This window comes from Prunus mume, unplaced genomic scaffold, assembly GCF_029339155.1.
Source record: "Prunus mume cultivar Tortuosa unplaced genomic scaffold, ASM2933915v1 scaffold25, whole genome shotgun sequence".
Lineage (NCBI taxonomy): Eukaryota > Viridiplantae > Streptophyta > Magnoliopsida > Rosales > Rosaceae > Prunus > Prunus mume.
In genome coordinates this window covers 74017-90934 of record NW_028296571.1, presented here as the reverse complement: position 1 = coordinate 90934, position 16918 = coordinate 74017, and the positions used below count along the sequence as shown (strand labels likewise).

Here is a 16918-nt window from a genome sequence, read left to right as displayed (position 1 = left end):
GCCAAATATTGAGCAATCTGTTACATGAAAGTGCCTCTGCCACTTCCTGAATATATATTTTAAGCCAAGAGCTGGTAAATTGTTCTCAGTATGAGAGAGAACAACAAAGCTACGCGTCAAAGATTTTAAAAATAGCATTAAACAAAACATAATAAAGCCATCTAACAATAGAATATCATAAAAAGCAACAAACCCCGTCTATGAGATGGCTAGAAACAATGTAAATCCAAATATAGAATGAAAAATCTACAATTAGTCTGCTTACCTGCTTAAACCATAAATTGTATTCTACTGATACATAATCATCCTAAGAGTAAACGAGTAGTAAAGTTTAGAAGCATACAAGGTAACTACTATCTGCTACTATGACTTCAGCTTGCCGCTCAATGCACGTTTACTGTGCCAACCACTCCTGTCACCAGTGACTGGATTCTTCTTGGCTGCAACTGAACATTGATCATTTCTACTGCCTTTGCTGCTATTTTCTAAATGGAGCTTACGCCGCCTCATCCGGTTCTCCAACCGTATTGCTTTTAAAGCACAAACCCTCCGCTCAATCTCCAAAGCTTCAGTGAAGTTCCAGATCCTAACAACACCTTCGTCGCCTCCACATACAATACGATCAGCACCAATGCCCACTGACATGAGATTCTTCCCAAATCCATGTAACATCCTCTGTGGGGGTTCCACGCTACTGCGGTCCACGAGCTTAACACATGAAAAACGTTTCCCTGAATCATGCTTTCTAGTCCTTAGAAGCTTTCTCACATCAATTAGTGCGAGTTTCCCATCAGCAGAAGCAGAAACAAGCCATGGAAACTCAAACGCAAGGGAATAGACACAACCTGAGTGAGGAACCCAAGTCGCAACAAGTAATGCATTAGTCTCAAGGCCATGACTAGTGATTTCGTACATGTGTATTGCACCATCATCCCCTCCGGTAAATAGAAAATCCCCTGTGTGGTTTCGTGCCAAAGAGTAGGTGTTACCAACATGAGCACTATGAATAATGGTCATCAGTCTCCCACTACTAGTATCCCAAATACAAACATCTGAACCCGATGTGCTAGCAACTGTAAGATCATGAGGAACAAGTGCCCAAACCCAATCACTATGTCTCAAAACCTTTATGCACTTCAGTGAAAATCGATCCCATACACGAACAGTCATGTCCCAGGAACCACTATAAATCCTGGTAAGATCCAAGGCAAGAGAAGTTATGGGCCCCTCATGCTCCCATAGTCGAAACTCGGTATTCTGGTTTTGAGGACCCTTAATATCAAACAAGTGTGGAAAGCCTTCCACTGCCTGCCAACACTGGATAAAGCCATCAGTACCACCAGCAACCAACAGTTTGGTATCTCCAGCAACTGCACGGATAGTGCAACCAAGAGATCTTGAAGATGCAATCAACAACCCTTCTTCCATGTTCCACATTTTTACAGTTTGGTCATACCCCGCAGTAAATATGAGCTTTGCGGAAGCCAAAAGGAAAACTGTAAGAACAGCTTCATTATGGCCATACATAACATCAATGCTATAACGTCCCATAAAAGTCTTACTCCTAAACTCCCTTTCCACAAAAAATTCCTTCCATGACTTCTCATCAGAAACTCCTGAACCCAAAGATGTTGGAACTGTTGAATTTCCCCATCTCTCACAATAAAAATCCTTCCAAACATGGTGTTCAGACGCAATCCTACAGAGATACGTTGATACACATGAAATCATACCTAGCTCTTTTGGGTCAAGGAAATTCAGAATTTCGGATAACAAGGCTGGTGGAAGGTCAGTGATTGACCTACGAGAATTAAGAACAACATCACTAGACAAAAACTGTTTTGAACCACAAGAGTCCGAGTTTGGTTTCTTGGTTAATGTAGGTTTCGAGAGTGCAATTTTTTCCTTTTCAGTATATGAATCTGATGTTTGTTCTGAAATGCCAAGGTTTTCAGCTTCCAGCTTGGAATTGAATTGATTTGGTTCCCCTTGTTGTCCAAACGAATTGTCTACGCAATCTACCAAATTCTTAGAAACCTCAGTACTCACCTGGCATTCAAATTCCATAAAAAGATATGACCTTAACCTTGAATGTAAGGAATGGAGACCCTCTTCAGCCCAACACCTTCAACAACACAATTTGATCAAAATCTTATACCTTAGGAAACCTAAAGAAGAACCCAAAAATCCAAAAATTACCTGCAAAATAAAAAGCTGTTAAAAATTGGAGAATGAACCTTATAAATCAAATTGGATCAATTGCACTAGCCAAATAAAACAAAACTAAATCAAAGAAAAGAAGAACCTGCAGTATTTAATGCAGATTAACAAAACCCAAGATGGATTTGATAGATAGAATGTTGTTGTTGGATCCAATGAAGACCCAGAAATCAAAAGAAGAAAAATATTGCCAAAAGTAAGTGTAAATGAGATATAGGTTATGAATATTGAGTTTCAAAAGTACCTTTCAAATTAACCGACGAAACTTTGACGTAGAGAGAGACAGAGAGAAAGAAGAAGGGCAGCTTTGGGACAGGGAACCAGGAGGAAGACACAGACAATACTTCGTTTGGGGACGGAGAATAGAGAAAAGGCATAGGGTGTTATGGTCCAAGAAGCGGGGATTAAGGGTTTGATCACCGTCCTATTGAGAAGGAATCGACGGTTGGGATGAGAGTCGTGAACTGCTCATAACAAGACGAACCCTACGAGTACAACGCTACAAATATCTACGCAACTCGCGTTTCGGACCATTGTGATCCAACGGTTCGTTCCATCCTCGCCCGCCTTTACAGCATCTCCAAGGAATATTGTCATGACAAATTAAAATCTTTTTTTGGTCTAGTTTGTCAAAAGAAAACCTAAAGCAAATTCACTATCGAGGCCCAAAAAATCTCAAAAAAGTTCTGTGCATATTTTTAGGCCCAATTCATTATTATGCTATGAAAGGGACACGGAGGTCCATCAAATACAACTACGAAATGTTTAAACAAGCTATGATATTAGCACTATGCCAAGCGAGACTACAATTTAGCACGTGGGGAGGTTATGATACGGGTTTACCAATTTCACATGCAAACCTATAAAGTTGAACAATGTCACATGCTCGAGCTCATTTAGCCCACTGCTTCGTCAAACATTATCTAACATAACCTCTAGTCACTGCAATACAACGTAGCCTAAGCATAAGCACGCAAATAGCATGTCATGCCAAGCGCTCCCTTTAGTGCCAAACCACTCGACAAGCATAAGTGGGCCCAAACCACATACATGTCTGGGGCTTGCTAAGCAGGTTATGGTATGAATGGGAACGAGGGTTTATAACGCCCATTGAGGGTTTAAAAGGTGGAGGTTTTAGGCTGCTTGGGAGCACCAAAACCCAAGCCCACTTTCTTGAGCCCAACACATGGGTAAGTAAGAGAGAAATTCTAGGGATCGAACTAGTCTTGCCCAATTCAAACAGAAACCCTTAAAATCCAGTTTACATAAATATATAGGCTGATGAAAGAGATAAGCCTCAACCTTTCTATTTGACCATCAAATTTACCTATCTTTACCACTATGAGCTCACGCAAGAAAAGAGAAAGGAAAGCCAAGCTGGAGCATTACGTGGAAAGGAAGCCTCTACAAGGTCCAGCTACAAGAAGGTTTTAGGGCACCAAAATATTTTATCTCAACAGCCATGGATTCAACTGATTTGAGGAGATTTCACTTATTAGGGCCATATTGGAGAAAGTGAAGGAAAAAGAAGGGAGAAGACTTGGCCAATTAAGAAGAAACCATCTAGGATTTTTGGGGTAAAGATGAATTCCAAAGCCTATAAAAGGAGGTCATGGGCTATCCAGCAAAGGGGACTCAACTCAGGCAAAGAGAGCAAGCCTTTCCTCCAACTGCTGGAAACATCAAGCCCAAGCACCATCCTTTCCATCTTGTTCTTCTCTCTCTCTCTCTCTCTCTCTCTCTCTCTCAGAAAGCCCTATATCATAAACACTCATCCTTTCAAGCCACGCTAAAATCATGGTGTAGGGGTAATGCATACCTAGGCTGCCGTAAAAAGCTAATTGTGATGCCCCTTTGCCTGAGTTTGAAACCAAGCACCAAAACACTCCGAGAAAATGTATATTTTCAGGGAATGCTCTGGTTCTTCTCACCAAGAAGGTGATGGTTGTGGTGAAAGAACTAGAAAGTTATGCTTGGCTTGAAAGGCTTGTTATGTAGGAGCTAAGTTTCCATGAGTTTAGCAAGAGAGAGAGTGAGGGTTTTTGCTGCTTGGGTTGGAACATAAGAACTTGTAGGAAAATATGAGTGATAGGGTGATATTTGAGGTTTGGAAGGATATAATCATGAAAAAGGTTAAGTCTGGTTTTTTAGGGTCTCCTCGATAGTAGATTCTTCTTGCCCTTTTATACACCTTATGAGCGCACTTCCTCACACGCATGCACTCCAGTATCAAGCTGGTCTAGCCTGCTCCTCCAACTTCGAGATGGTTGTTTCCTTTTGGTCGTTTTGCCTTCTAACTGAGATGACATGACTTCTTCAATCAATGTAGGTGTTGGATAAGGAGTTATTCTAGGTGTTGGCTAGTTAGTACGAGAAAAATATGGTAGTTTGTTTTGTTGTCCTATAGCTTTTTTTGTTGCCATACTTTGTTTTGTTGCCGTATGGCTTGTTTTGCTATCATATGGTTTGTTTTGTTGCCATATGGGTACTTCACGTGGGATATGGGTAGGTGTTGGGTGTGGGATAGATGAGACAAGTCCTCTCTCTCCGTACTCTTTTAATGACTCAAGAAAATGGCCCAAGTTTTGGTGCCCAGCCCAAAACCTCTATCTTTTGAGCCTCTAATGGGCTTTGTAAAACTTGTAACCATCCACACCACAAACCGATCAACAAGCCCCAAACATGTAATTAAGTGGCTTGGGCCCACTTAAACTTGTTGAGAGATTTGACACTAAAAGGAAGTTGCTTTGCATCGCGTGTTATTGCGTTCTTATGCTTGGGCTATATTGTATTACGGTGGCTTGGGCTTTGTGTTAGATAATTCTTGATAGTTGTTGGGGTATTTTTTTCATCAAAAGACTTATCCTGGCTTGTTCCTTTTAGGGCTACCATAGAGTGGTGAATCAAGCCTTCGTTGCCTATTTTTCTGAGTTTGCGAGAACAAAGCATCCTGAGGGATAAGCAAGTCTTAGGGGAGTACTCTGTTGTTCTTCCAGTGGCTCCGTGTTTTGTGTTGACGTTTCCAGCAGCTCTAAAAATGGGTGAAGATGATTTGCTGATGTTGAACTGAGATTATATGAGCTTGGCATGAGAGCTTAACGTGTGGGAGCTAAAGACCCACAAGTTTAGCAAATGAGAATGCTTGTGCTTGGCTTGGTGTTTGATATGCTTGAGTTTGGGTATTGAGAATTTGTTGTTTGAAACTATGGCTATGGTGATTTAAGAGTTTCAAGAGGAAGAGAATGGAAGGAAAAGTTTGAGGCTTAAAGGATATGGTGTTTATAGCTTGGTAGAGTATGAGGCGGAAGGAAAGGCTTGGATTTATGTTTGGTGAAGCTTTATAGGAGTTCGAGGATGAGAAGGTAGGAGACATGGTTGTGATGGCTGCTGGGAGTTTGCAGCAGCCGAGAGAATTGTTCGATGGTTGCTGAGATGCTTACAAAAGCCAAAGGATGGAGGTTGATGGCTTAGGAATGATTGTGATGGCTGCTGGAATGCTTGCAGCAGCTGAAGAAAGGTGAGTTCTCATGGTTGCTGATAGGCTTGCAACATCCAATAGGAGTTGGTTTTGTCTGGGCTATGCCTCCCAATTTATATAAGGTGAAGGCAGGGCTGTCCCTGAGATTTTGAGGGCCTTGTGCGAAACTTAAATTGGGGTCTCGCATAATCTAATACGAAAATACTATAAAAATTTGCCATAACTTAATGTCATAAACAATTTTTTTTATGACAAAAATTCACCATCAATAAATATGCAATGACAATTAGAAATCAAATTAATAAAAATTTAAATGTTTCCATTTGATAAAGTTAAATGTTTGGTACAAAAATAAGCTCCTTGTGCCCCTATAAGGTCATTTGCTGCCTCCAATAAGTAATTTGTGTCTAATAGGAAAAAAAAATTGGCAATCACAAATTAAAGAGTAGTTGCACACAAATGTCATTAACAAATTAGAGAAATTCATGAACAATGATGATTATTTACCAGAAAAATCAGAGTTTAAGAGAAAGAAGAAGCCATGAAGCTTTTTTTTTATGGTGTTTTGAATGAAGAAAGTTCTTTTCTTGGAGGAGAAAACCTTTTTTATTTTATTTTTAAGAACGTTTGGGGGATATATCATATATATTCCTCCTTTGGTGTGTTTAAGCTTCCACGTTGCCTGTTTGTAGAAGGCTTTAGTAGAATGACCTCAAGGAGCATCGAACTCGGGCCCTTTTGAGAAAGATACATGCGCTCCATCCAACTCCCCTGAACACGCTGTTGTGCAAATATCTAGACGCTATACTATATATACGATTCATATAATATTAATATATATATATATAATATAAAGAATTTTTTTTTTCGGGGGCCCTGTGCGGTGGCGTCACTTGCACCACTCCAAGGCCGCGTGAAGGCTCTCTTTGGTTTCCAATAGATAAAAGGAAGTGTTGGAGCTAGTCTATTTCCAACGGGTAAAAGGGAGCATTAAGACATTCTTATTTCCAACAGGTAAAGCTAGGCATTGGAAAATGACTATTTCCTATGGGTAAAAGGAAGTGTTGGAATTGGCTTGTTTTTAGCGAGTAATAGGGAGCATTGGGACATTCTTATTTCCAGCAGGTAAAGTTAGGCATTGGAAAATGACTATTTCCTATGGGTAAAAGGAAGTGCTTGAAGAATATCTCATTTGCTCATCTACATTGGAGAACTCCAAGTAATGGGCTTGGACTTTGGTGCTCCTAAGTAGATAGCCCAAAGTCTCTATTATCCAAGAGCTTCCGTGGGCCTTGTGGACCTCCGTAACCTTCCACACCACAATCCCTCGTACAAACCCCGTAAACCACATGACTTGGGTTCATGTGAGCTTGGTAGGTGATTGGCATATGAAAAATGTATTAGCGTAACATGGAGTTATTTGGCATGTGCTTGGAATGGTTGCGCATGTGTTATCAATATGCCATATTTTACTTTACACCACACTATATAGGCATCGACAAACCTAAAAACCGATGTTGTTAGTATATTAGGCATCAATTATATAAATAATCAGAATAAAAGTATATAAAGACATAAATTTCAGGCTTTGCCTACCGATGCCATTGATGCTACTTTAGCATATATGATTAAGGCCCAGTTTGGGATTGCTGTCACTTTTAAAAATGCTTTGAAAATAATTAGCTGTAATAGTAAAGCAGCTCCGTGTTTGGTAAACAATATTTTTAAAGTGCTGTTAGTACAAAAAGCAGTGTCAAAACCGTTTGGTAAGTTTTAATATAAAATTGTTGTAACTGTGAATAATGACTAAAATAGACATATGTTAAAAGTGTTATGTACTAATCATGTGGTAGTAGTGGTAGTAGTGGTAGTGATGGCGTTTGTGGAGGTAGTGGTAGTGACAGCATGGTGGTGGAGGTGGTAGCATGGTGGTGGTGGTGGTGTTGGTTGTGGAGGTTTTGAAGGAGGTGGTGGTTGTGGTGGTGGTGGTGGTGGTGGAGGTGAAGGTGGAGTTGGTGGTAGTGGTTGTGGTGGTAGGTGGTGAGTGGTGGAGGTGGAGGTGAAGGTGGAGTTAGTGGTGGTGGTGGTGGTGGTGGTGGTGGTTGTGGTGGGGTGGAGGTGAAGGTGGAGTTAGTGGTGGTGGTGGTGGTGGCGGTGGTTGTGGAGGTAGTAAATGTGGTGGTGTTATTTTTAAAATGAATGATGGTATTTTGGGAATTAAAAATTCATTAAAGTTAGTTCATCTCTGCTTCTTTTAGCACTTTGATCAAAAAGGCTTTTAAAATAATCGAGATATTTTATTTTTACCAAACACCTAAAATTGCTTAACTTTAAAGTGAAGCAGGTTTTTGGCGAAAAAAAGCAATCCCAAACGAGGCCTAAATATACCGATGCTTAAAATGGTGTTTCAACTTTTCTTAACATCACTTGCTTCCAAATGTATGTACTACTTGTTCTATTTTACATTTGCTTAAATAATATATCCAATCTCTCATAATCCCTTCAAATATTTAATTTCATCTTTATTATTAGTTTTTTTATATAATGATTCTATTATTAGTTGATAGTTAAATACATATCTTTTTCATTTTATTATTTGAGCGTGATAGGTGAGAATTATTAGCTAATAGTTAAATGCATATCCTTCAAAAAGTTGGTGACTAATTCTTATGGAGGATTCTTTCAGAAATATGGCTGCCTTGTAGAAGTATACATGCTCTGTAGGTGGGATCTATGTGCTTCTGCTTGTCAAGCACTCTGTTTGTGTTTGGATGTCTAGATTGGTTTGGGTTTTCGTGGATTTGAAATCCAGTGGTGACGAAGCAAAGAATTCTCTTATGTTCATAGGCTGAAAAAGGAATAATTTCAATTAGGAATACTTTTCGTTTATTTGGGATTGTGCGAAGGCTGAAAAAAGGAATACTTTTCAAAACTGAAAAAAAGTGACTGTCAATTATTTAACCATATCGATAGGGAACGTAGACACTTGGACTATGTTTGGTCTCTCTGCGTGTACTCGGACTGTCTTGCTCTTTTAGGGTCTGTTTAGTATTCAACTTGAATCCAACTTTTTAAACTCAAAAACAGAATTTGAGTTCAAAACAAAAAAAAACCTGTTTGGCAGCCATATTTTAAAAACCTCAAACTCAAGAACAACTAAAAAAGACCCCAATTATTAAAAATAAAAAATATATGCTTTTTCAATTTTTTTCTAACAACCCACAAATTCTCAAATTTTTAAGATTTGAAAATACTTTAATTTTGATTCATACCAGGAAATTGAAAGACTTGGTCTTTCTTTGTATACAAAATACTTAGTTGCGAATTAAATATATATATTTCCTTTTTGTTGAGCTAGTATTTTTTGTATGTTGGATTGGTTTGAGCATTCAATTCAAAATCAATTGACAATTAATGGCTAAAGAATTAAGTTCTAGATCTTTTAAAGACTGACACAACTTTCATACTTCAACGTTAAATGCTCTTAATTTTGTGACACACTTTGGAAAATTATTGTATAATTAACATCATCACGTGGTATAACAAATCAACTCAAATTACTATGTGACGGTGTTCTTGTCACAACCAAAAAATAATTCATAAGATCGTGGAAGTCACAAAGAAAGTGTTGGATGATAAGCGTAGTTACTATATATATTACACCCTTTGGGAGCCATGCTCTTGTAAAGAAACAATAAATTAAGTCATGATGCTACTTTTGGGAGCATAAACTAAAAGTTCACTTTTGATTTCCATGACTCGTTCAAGATGTTGAGATTATAGAACTTCATATTGGGGTTTTTTTAATATAAAAAAATTACTAGTGTGCATGTGCCAATTATTTTTATTTTTTAATTTTTATTTTATTTTTAGAATTAAGAAAAGATAACATGGGTAGTTATGTTTCATAAAAGTAGGACCTATTATCTGATTTTTTTTTTAATTTTAATCTTTTTTAATATGAAAAAAGTGAATTTACCATATTATCCTCATTTAATTAATAATTTCAATTCTTAATGTTTGATTTAACAAAGAGCATTTTCTGGTATTTTGAATGTTTCACCATTCTCTGCCTTTTACTTTATATATATAGATAAATAATTCATAATTGTCATTAATGAGATTTGAATATGTTAATTTTTTTTTGGTTGATAAAAAAGGGGGACAAGCCCCAAAACAAAACCCGAAAGCCTATTCAACACAAATCAAACGGCCCCGAGTGACCCCCAACAAATCATCAGCTAATGTAGAGCTAGCCCAGATAGGAGCTGAAGTAAAAAGCTGAATATCCAAGTCAAGATTCTGGCTCAAGGCAATCCGCCAAACCATTCTTCTCTCTGAAAATATGTTGGATATCCCAGCTCTCAAAATGTCTAAGCATCTGCCCACAGTTTGAAAGCAAAGCAGTTAGAGGATGGAAACAAAGAGAGTCCCTTTGTTGGAATAGATTCACAGCAATCTGAGAATCCATTTCTATGAGAATCTTGGTGAAGCCCTTTGCCACAGCTAATCGGAGGCCAAAAAACAAACCCCAGATTTCAGCATCCAAAATGCGTCCTTTCCCCAAGTTCACAGCAAAACCTGCACACCACTCCCCAACACAATCTTTAATCACGTAAATTTTAATTAATCATGATATATAATTTAACATAAGAAAAAGACGACGGTTATGGGACCAAATTGCTGCAAGGAGTTGACTTAGTCTTTCATTCATTGAGATGAGAGCATATCATCTACACCTTTCTATTATCTTAAAATGTAGAGGTGCACAAACTTCACGCAAGATCCCAAACGTGAAGACTTGGAGTTGACCAAGACAACAACAACAAAAAAAACACACAAACACACACACAAAGACTTGGAAATTAATTAATATTGGAGAGTTTGAATATATATATATATATATATATATATATAGAAATGTTGAGATCATAATTATATGCATAACTGTTTGATTTAACTAGCATTTTCGGTATTTTGAATGTTTCTTGCCTTTTACTTTATATATATAGATAAATAATTCATAATTGTCATTAATGAGATTTGAATATGTTAATTTTTTTTTCTTTAAGTTTTTTGTTTACATTTAAAATAAAATATTACTTAAATTTTAATTAATCATGATATATAATTTAACATAAGAAAAAGACGACGACCTAGTTATGGGACCAAATTGCTGCAAGGAGTTGACTTAGTCTTACATTCATTGAGATGAGAGCATATCATCTAGACCTTTCTATTATCTCAAAATGTAGAGGTGCACAAACTTTACGCAAGATCCCAAACGTGAAGACTTGGAGTTGACCAAGACAACAACAACAAAAAAAACACAAACACACACACAAAGACTTGGAAATTAATTAATATTGGAGAGTTTGAATATGTATATATATATAGAAAGCTTCCGTTGAGATCCCTTAATTATATGCATAACTGATATTCAGGATTCCTCTCTCAAAACCAAAGCCAAAATAAAGCACAGGCTATAGCAAGCTAAAACACTTTTCCTGTACAATATAGTTGGATTGCTTGCTATCACTAGCTATATATCTGGCAATGGAAGAACTACATGCAGCAGCTTATGCATACTATAACCGTGGCAACGAAGATACTCATCGTGTAGCATATGATTTCTTTCGGTCCATGGATACAGACGGTGATGGCAGAATCAGCTACGCCGAGTTCAACGACTTCGTCCAACAAAGTGGATACAACTGGATCCTCCATAATGACCCCAACTTGTTCGCTAAACTTGACCGCAATCGCGACGGTGGCCTAGATTTGCAGGAAGTACTTACGTTCTACTATATCATCAAAACGAGGTACATCACCTGCCAAGGCTGCCGAGCACACCTTTGTGGCTTGTATTTTACGTGCGTTGAGTGCTTTGACGGAGGAGCAGCTAATTATTATCATCATCATCATCATCATCAGTATCCAACGTATGACCTGTGTGCTGCTTGCTATGGTAATGCCAACTACACTCACCAGCACTCATACTTCTTGGATAACCACGTTTTGCTACGCTCCAAAAGAGGCCCTCCTCATGCTCCGCCAAATCTCGCCATGGTAATTGAATTACTAATTCTAACATCATATAACATGTTTATTTATTTCCCCGGGTTTGATTTTCGGATTCGAATTGCTATATGACTCATGTAGGCAGTCGCTCAACAGAATCCTCTAGTGATTACTAATTATTACTACGTCAATCAAGCTGCGCCTCAAATTCAAAGGGTGAGTTGAGCTTCAGATGCTTTTATTTGAATGTCGTGCCCTCTACGTTGAGATAAAAATGCATTAATTCTTCCACTGAATATGCTTTTGCTTATATATGTTTTCGACTTTTCAGAATAGATGGTACCAAGCATTTCAATCATTAGAGATGGCTCTTTCTATTTCAGCTTTGGCTTCCAACTGCACAATCATGTGATGTTACAAAAAAGGCCTTTCAGAGTTGTCCTATTTTCTTTCCATGTTGGTAAAGTTTCGTTGTCGATTGTATTAAACACAATAAGGAGTTGACTTGGGATGCAACTAGCCAACTAGCCAACTAGCCAGGAAAGAGCTTTTAATCATTAACTCCATCGAGAACGAACCTGTAGTCTCCTTGGACTCTGTCTTGGTCTTTCTGTCTTTGCCCTTTTCTTCTCCCCCGCTGTAATATTATTCTCACTAGCTGGTGAGTAAATCATTATTTAAGACTATTTCTATGTGAGTATCGTTTGTACTAAAAAAAAATAAAGAAACTATCGAATTGTTTTTCACTAAATGATGATGTCGTTATTTTACGTTTTGTCCAATCTAAAGATATTGACATGTGAAGCAACGCATCATTTGACGAACAGATTTAAAGACTCTAGCATTATTGTATACAATATTGATCGAGTATATATTAAGCTGTTAATTAGAATGCCAACCCAACAGCAATTTGATTTTATTTAAACATAAGACTCGGTCAGTACTAATATAGTACTTATATAATCCAAAATTACAAAAAGAAAACCAAAGAAGAGAAAAGCTGCCTATAGGCTATAGCTGTACTGTTCTAACTTCTATATGGAAATGGAAGAACTACATGCAGCAGCCTTAGCCTAATATTCCAATGGTTCTCTGGAACTTCAGTGTCTGGCATCGTCTTTCTTCCAATCCATGGATGCTAAAATATGAATATGGTTCTAATACTTTGGGTTATGTTTTATTCTTCTCCATAAGGAGGTATATATAGGAGTTTACATGAGTGCTTTACAATGAAATAAATACAGTAATCAATTAGGATAGTATCTCCTAATTATACAATGATTTGTCAACTATATAGAATAGAAAAGTAAATTCCTTAATTAATTAAGGAAATAAATCTTCTTGATTAATTAGGAGACTCACGTCAACACTCCTCCTCAAGTTGGTGCATATATATCACCAATGCCCAACTTGGTAAGTGAGTCATGAAATACTCTAGAACATACAACTTTTGTTAAGATATCTACCAGTTGATCTTCTAATTTTACGAACGGTAGGCAGATGATCTTCTTATCAATTTTTTCTTTGATAAAATGTTTATCCACCTCAACGTGTTTGGTTCGATCATGTTGAACTGGATTATGGGCAATATCGATAGTTGGTTTGTTGTCACAATGCAACTCCATTGGCTTTTCTGGCTTGAAGCCCAATTCTATCAAGAGTGTTCTAATCCACAATAATTCACAAACTCCATGAGCCATTCCTCAATACTCTGCTTCTGCACTAGACAGAGAAACCACATTTTGCTTTTACTCCGCCAAGTGACTAGGTTACCTCCCATGAATGTAAAGTAACCAGAAGTAGAGCGTCTATTTGTAATGGAACTAGCCCAATCAACATCTGTACATCCAACAACTTCAAGATCTCCATTTTTTGAGAACATTAATCATTTCCCAGGGGCTGATTTTAAGTATCTTAAGATCCGATCAACTGCATTCCTATGAGAAACACTGGGCGAATGCATAAACTGACTAACCATACTTACAACGTATGCAATATCTGGTCTTATGTGTGCCAGGTATATCAACCTTCTAACAAGGCGTTGGTACTGTTCCTTATTGGTTGGTTCTTGGTTCATGTCTTCACACAACTTGTGATTCATCTCAGTGGGTGTGTCAGCATGCTTACATCCAAGCATTCCTGTTTCGGTGAGTATATCCATTACATACTTCCTTTGAGACAGAAATATACTAGTTTTTGACACAGCTACTTCGATTCCAAGAAAGTACTTGGATCACCTAAATCCTTCATCTCAAATTCCTGAGACAAATACTTTTGCAACTTCAATTATTCTTCTGTGTCGTTTCCAGTTACGATTATGTCATCTACATAAACAATCAATGCAATAAATTTTCCTTCATCACGCTTCAAGAATAGGGTGTGATCTGAATTACTCTGTGTATATCAAAATTCTTCATAGATTTAGTAAATCTGCCAAACCATGAACTAGGAGATTGCTTTAACCCATATAATGACTTTTGGAGCTTGCAAACTTGATTTTTCTTGTCAGAAGCTGAATTACATCCAGGGGTAAGTCCATATATACTTCTTCTTCCAAGTCTCCATGTAAGAATGCATTTTTGACATCAAACTGATGTAGTGGCCTATCGAGATTTGCTGCTAGAGACAATAGGACTCTAATGGTGTTAATCTTAGCTACTGGGGCAAAGGTGATAAGTCCAAAAATATACTCATTTATGTACTCTTTTTACTTAGGTTTTGTAGGAGAATTAGATTTAAAAGGGGCTTATTACTTTACTTTTTTAATTTTCAACTTTTCTGCGCTCTTAGATGGTTTTTAAGGGAAAATCAACTTTTCGGAGGAATTTTAGCACAAGGCCAATTGGAGATGAAAGCTAACATTTGAAGTTCAATCTATGATTTTTGTAGAATTTTCTACCTAGCCAATTGGTATAGTATTACAAGTGAAGTTAGTCCATGTGCAGACAGGACAGTTTTGTACATGTTACGTGAATGTGAAGAAACGGAAGCCTTCCCGAATTTTTGAAGATGTGCTATATATGGTTGGAAATATAAGACATTTATCTTTATATAATATGTTTTTAATGATTTTTCTTGAAGGCTGAAGATCCCCAAATCGTGTGACAATTGGGTTGAGCTGTATTTCCCTATGGAGTTAGGAATTGTGATATTTACTTTCTTATTTGGATTCCTTGTTTACCAAGACTTCTTGGACGACTCTTTAGTCAATTTTAGGGTTTATAACTCTGATATAAGTGATATAAAAGGCCAGCCAAGGCCCTCATACAGGGGATTCACGTCTTAAGGAGATTAACCGCACAAGAGGAGAAAGCTGCCAACGAGTTCTTTCTTTTCCTTCCTTCTTTTAATTTTCAGTTCTTATGTATTTATTTTTGAGTTCATCCAAGAACATGAGTGACTAATTTCTTGTTAGTTAGGGCTTAATCTTGAAGCCCTAAACATGGTTTCAATTTTATAAACAAATTTGAATGGATTTTCAATTTCTACAAGCGTGATGATTTCAGTTTCTCTATGTTATGTGAATTCTAATACTTTGTTTCTTTGAGTAGCTAACTTGGAAGCATGTATTGGAATTAATTTGTTGTAGAACATAGGTCAATTGCCATATTGAATGTGTTCTTGTTCGCAACGAATAATTGGGTTAAGAACTAGTTATGAGAAATCGATTCTTGAATTCCTAATAACAAATGCCATATTTTAGGGTTTTTGTGACACTCATATTCTCTTTGATCTTAATGGATTCTTGATTGTTAATTTGAGTAAATGCCATACTAGATTTCAATTAAGAATACACGTATTGATGTAAATGTCATACACTTTACATACACTTAAGAGAGAATCATACAACTCGAGTCAAATGCCATGATCTTGTTGTGAGTGTCGTCATCATATGCTTGCTAGAAATTGATTATCTATTGTTGTTTATGGATTGATTGATTGTTTGGAGGTGGATAGTGAGTACTAGTTATTGCTCTTGATTGATTTTAAACCAATTTCCCTTAAACTCTAATTTGAATTCTGTTTTGTTTTGTTTTCCTTATTTTGTTTTATTCACAAAATCAAATCAAAAACCCCCTTGGTGTTGGCGTGTGTGTGGAAGTCCTTGTGGTTTCAATTTTTATTTTGTTTTCGTGTTTAATTGTGTTTTAGTTTTCATCATCTCTTTAGATCACAATCTCTGTGGGATCGACCCTTGCTTGCTTACTATCCTATCATTTAATTTGTGCACTTGCAAGGTTTTAATATTGTTGTTAAAAATTACCAACAAAAGGTCTCCTCATAGTCTATCCCATATCTCTGTATGTACCTCTTCGCCACCAATCTGGCTTTTTATCTTTCAACGGATCCATCTGCTTTGAGTTTCACAGTATAAATCCACCTGCATCCTACTATCTTCTTTCCATGAGGTAAAGGCACGAGTTCCCATGTGACATTCTTTTGGAGAGCTTGCATTTCTTCATTCATAGTTTCTTTCCATTTTGGGTTTTTTAGTGCTTCAGTTACACTGTTGGGGACAGATATGCTAGCCAACTTCTTCACATAGTGCACACGTGACTTTGATAATCTGTTGAGAGATATATAATTATTAATGAGATATTTCCCTTTGGCTTTAAGATCTGCTTCATATTGTAGTCGAGGTTTGCCACGGTTCTTCTTTTCTGGAAGTTGATATGTAGGCTCTGTGCCTTTTGAAATCAAATCATCATGGGATATTTCATTAATGTTATTAGGTTCAGGAAAAGATGTTACCCGAATGACTTCCTCAGCAAGTGATTGGTGAGATACTGGAGCGGGCAAAATCTCATAAAAAGCTTCAATTTCCTCCTCTTGATTTTGTGATTGTGGAGACAAGCTGATCGTTGTCTGCTGAGACGATCGTTTTAAGCGATTCTCTATAGTTGAAGAACTAAAGGCGACGATTGCTTTCTCTGGTGATCGGTCATTTTGATGCAGTGACATTCTAGAGAAAAAAAAAAGATATCAAGAATTGAAGCAGTGGTTGATTCTTAATTATCCTCTCGGGCTGTTGAAAAATATAAATTATGTTCTCGAAACACAACATCTATGGAGGTAAAGACCTTCTGATTAGGAGGATGATAACACCGGTATCCTTTTTGATGAGGTGCATAACCAATGAAAACACACTTTTTGGCTCGGGGATCCAATTTGCTTCGTTGGTGATCATGTAAGTGGACA

The 16918-nt window shown here is 37.3% G+C and overlaps 2 protein-coding genes across 3 annotated transcripts; one reads left to right on the top strand and one right to left on the bottom strand.

The window, feature by feature from the left end:
* Positions 1 to 201: 201 nt before the first annotated feature.
* On the bottom strand, positions 202 to 2643 carry LOC103330228 (F-box/WD-40 repeat-containing protein At5g21040). Of its 2 annotated transcripts, none has more exons than XM_008232774.3 (2): positions 2465 to 2643; positions 202 to 2199 (listed from the first exon to the last, which is right to left on the bottom strand). In XM_008232774.3, the coding sequence occupies exon 2, from the start codon at positions 2065 to 2067 to the stop codon at positions 364 to 366; it is 1704 nt and encodes a 567-aa protein (XP_008230996.2). In that variant the 5' UTR covers positions 2068 to 2199; positions 2465 to 2643; the 3' UTR covers positions 202 to 363. The 2 variants fall into 2 exon arrangements, with proteins under 2 accessions (XP_008230996.2, XP_008231001.2); XM_008232779.3 differs by having other exon boundaries at positions 202 to 2125.
* Positions 2644 to 11118: 8475 nt separating this feature from the next.
* LOC148914280 (uncharacterized) lies at positions 11119 to 12262 on the top strand. The gene is made up of 3 exons (XM_089043760.1): positions 11119 to 11767; positions 11861 to 11935; positions 12051 to 12262. Exons 1-3 carry the CDS (start codon positions 11255 to 11257, stop codon positions 12129 to 12131), a joined length of 669 nt encoding a protein of 222 aa, XP_088899886.1. The 5' UTR covers positions 11119 to 11254; the 3' UTR covers positions 12132 to 12262.
* The last annotated feature ends 4656 nt before the right edge of the window (positions 12263 to 16918 follow it).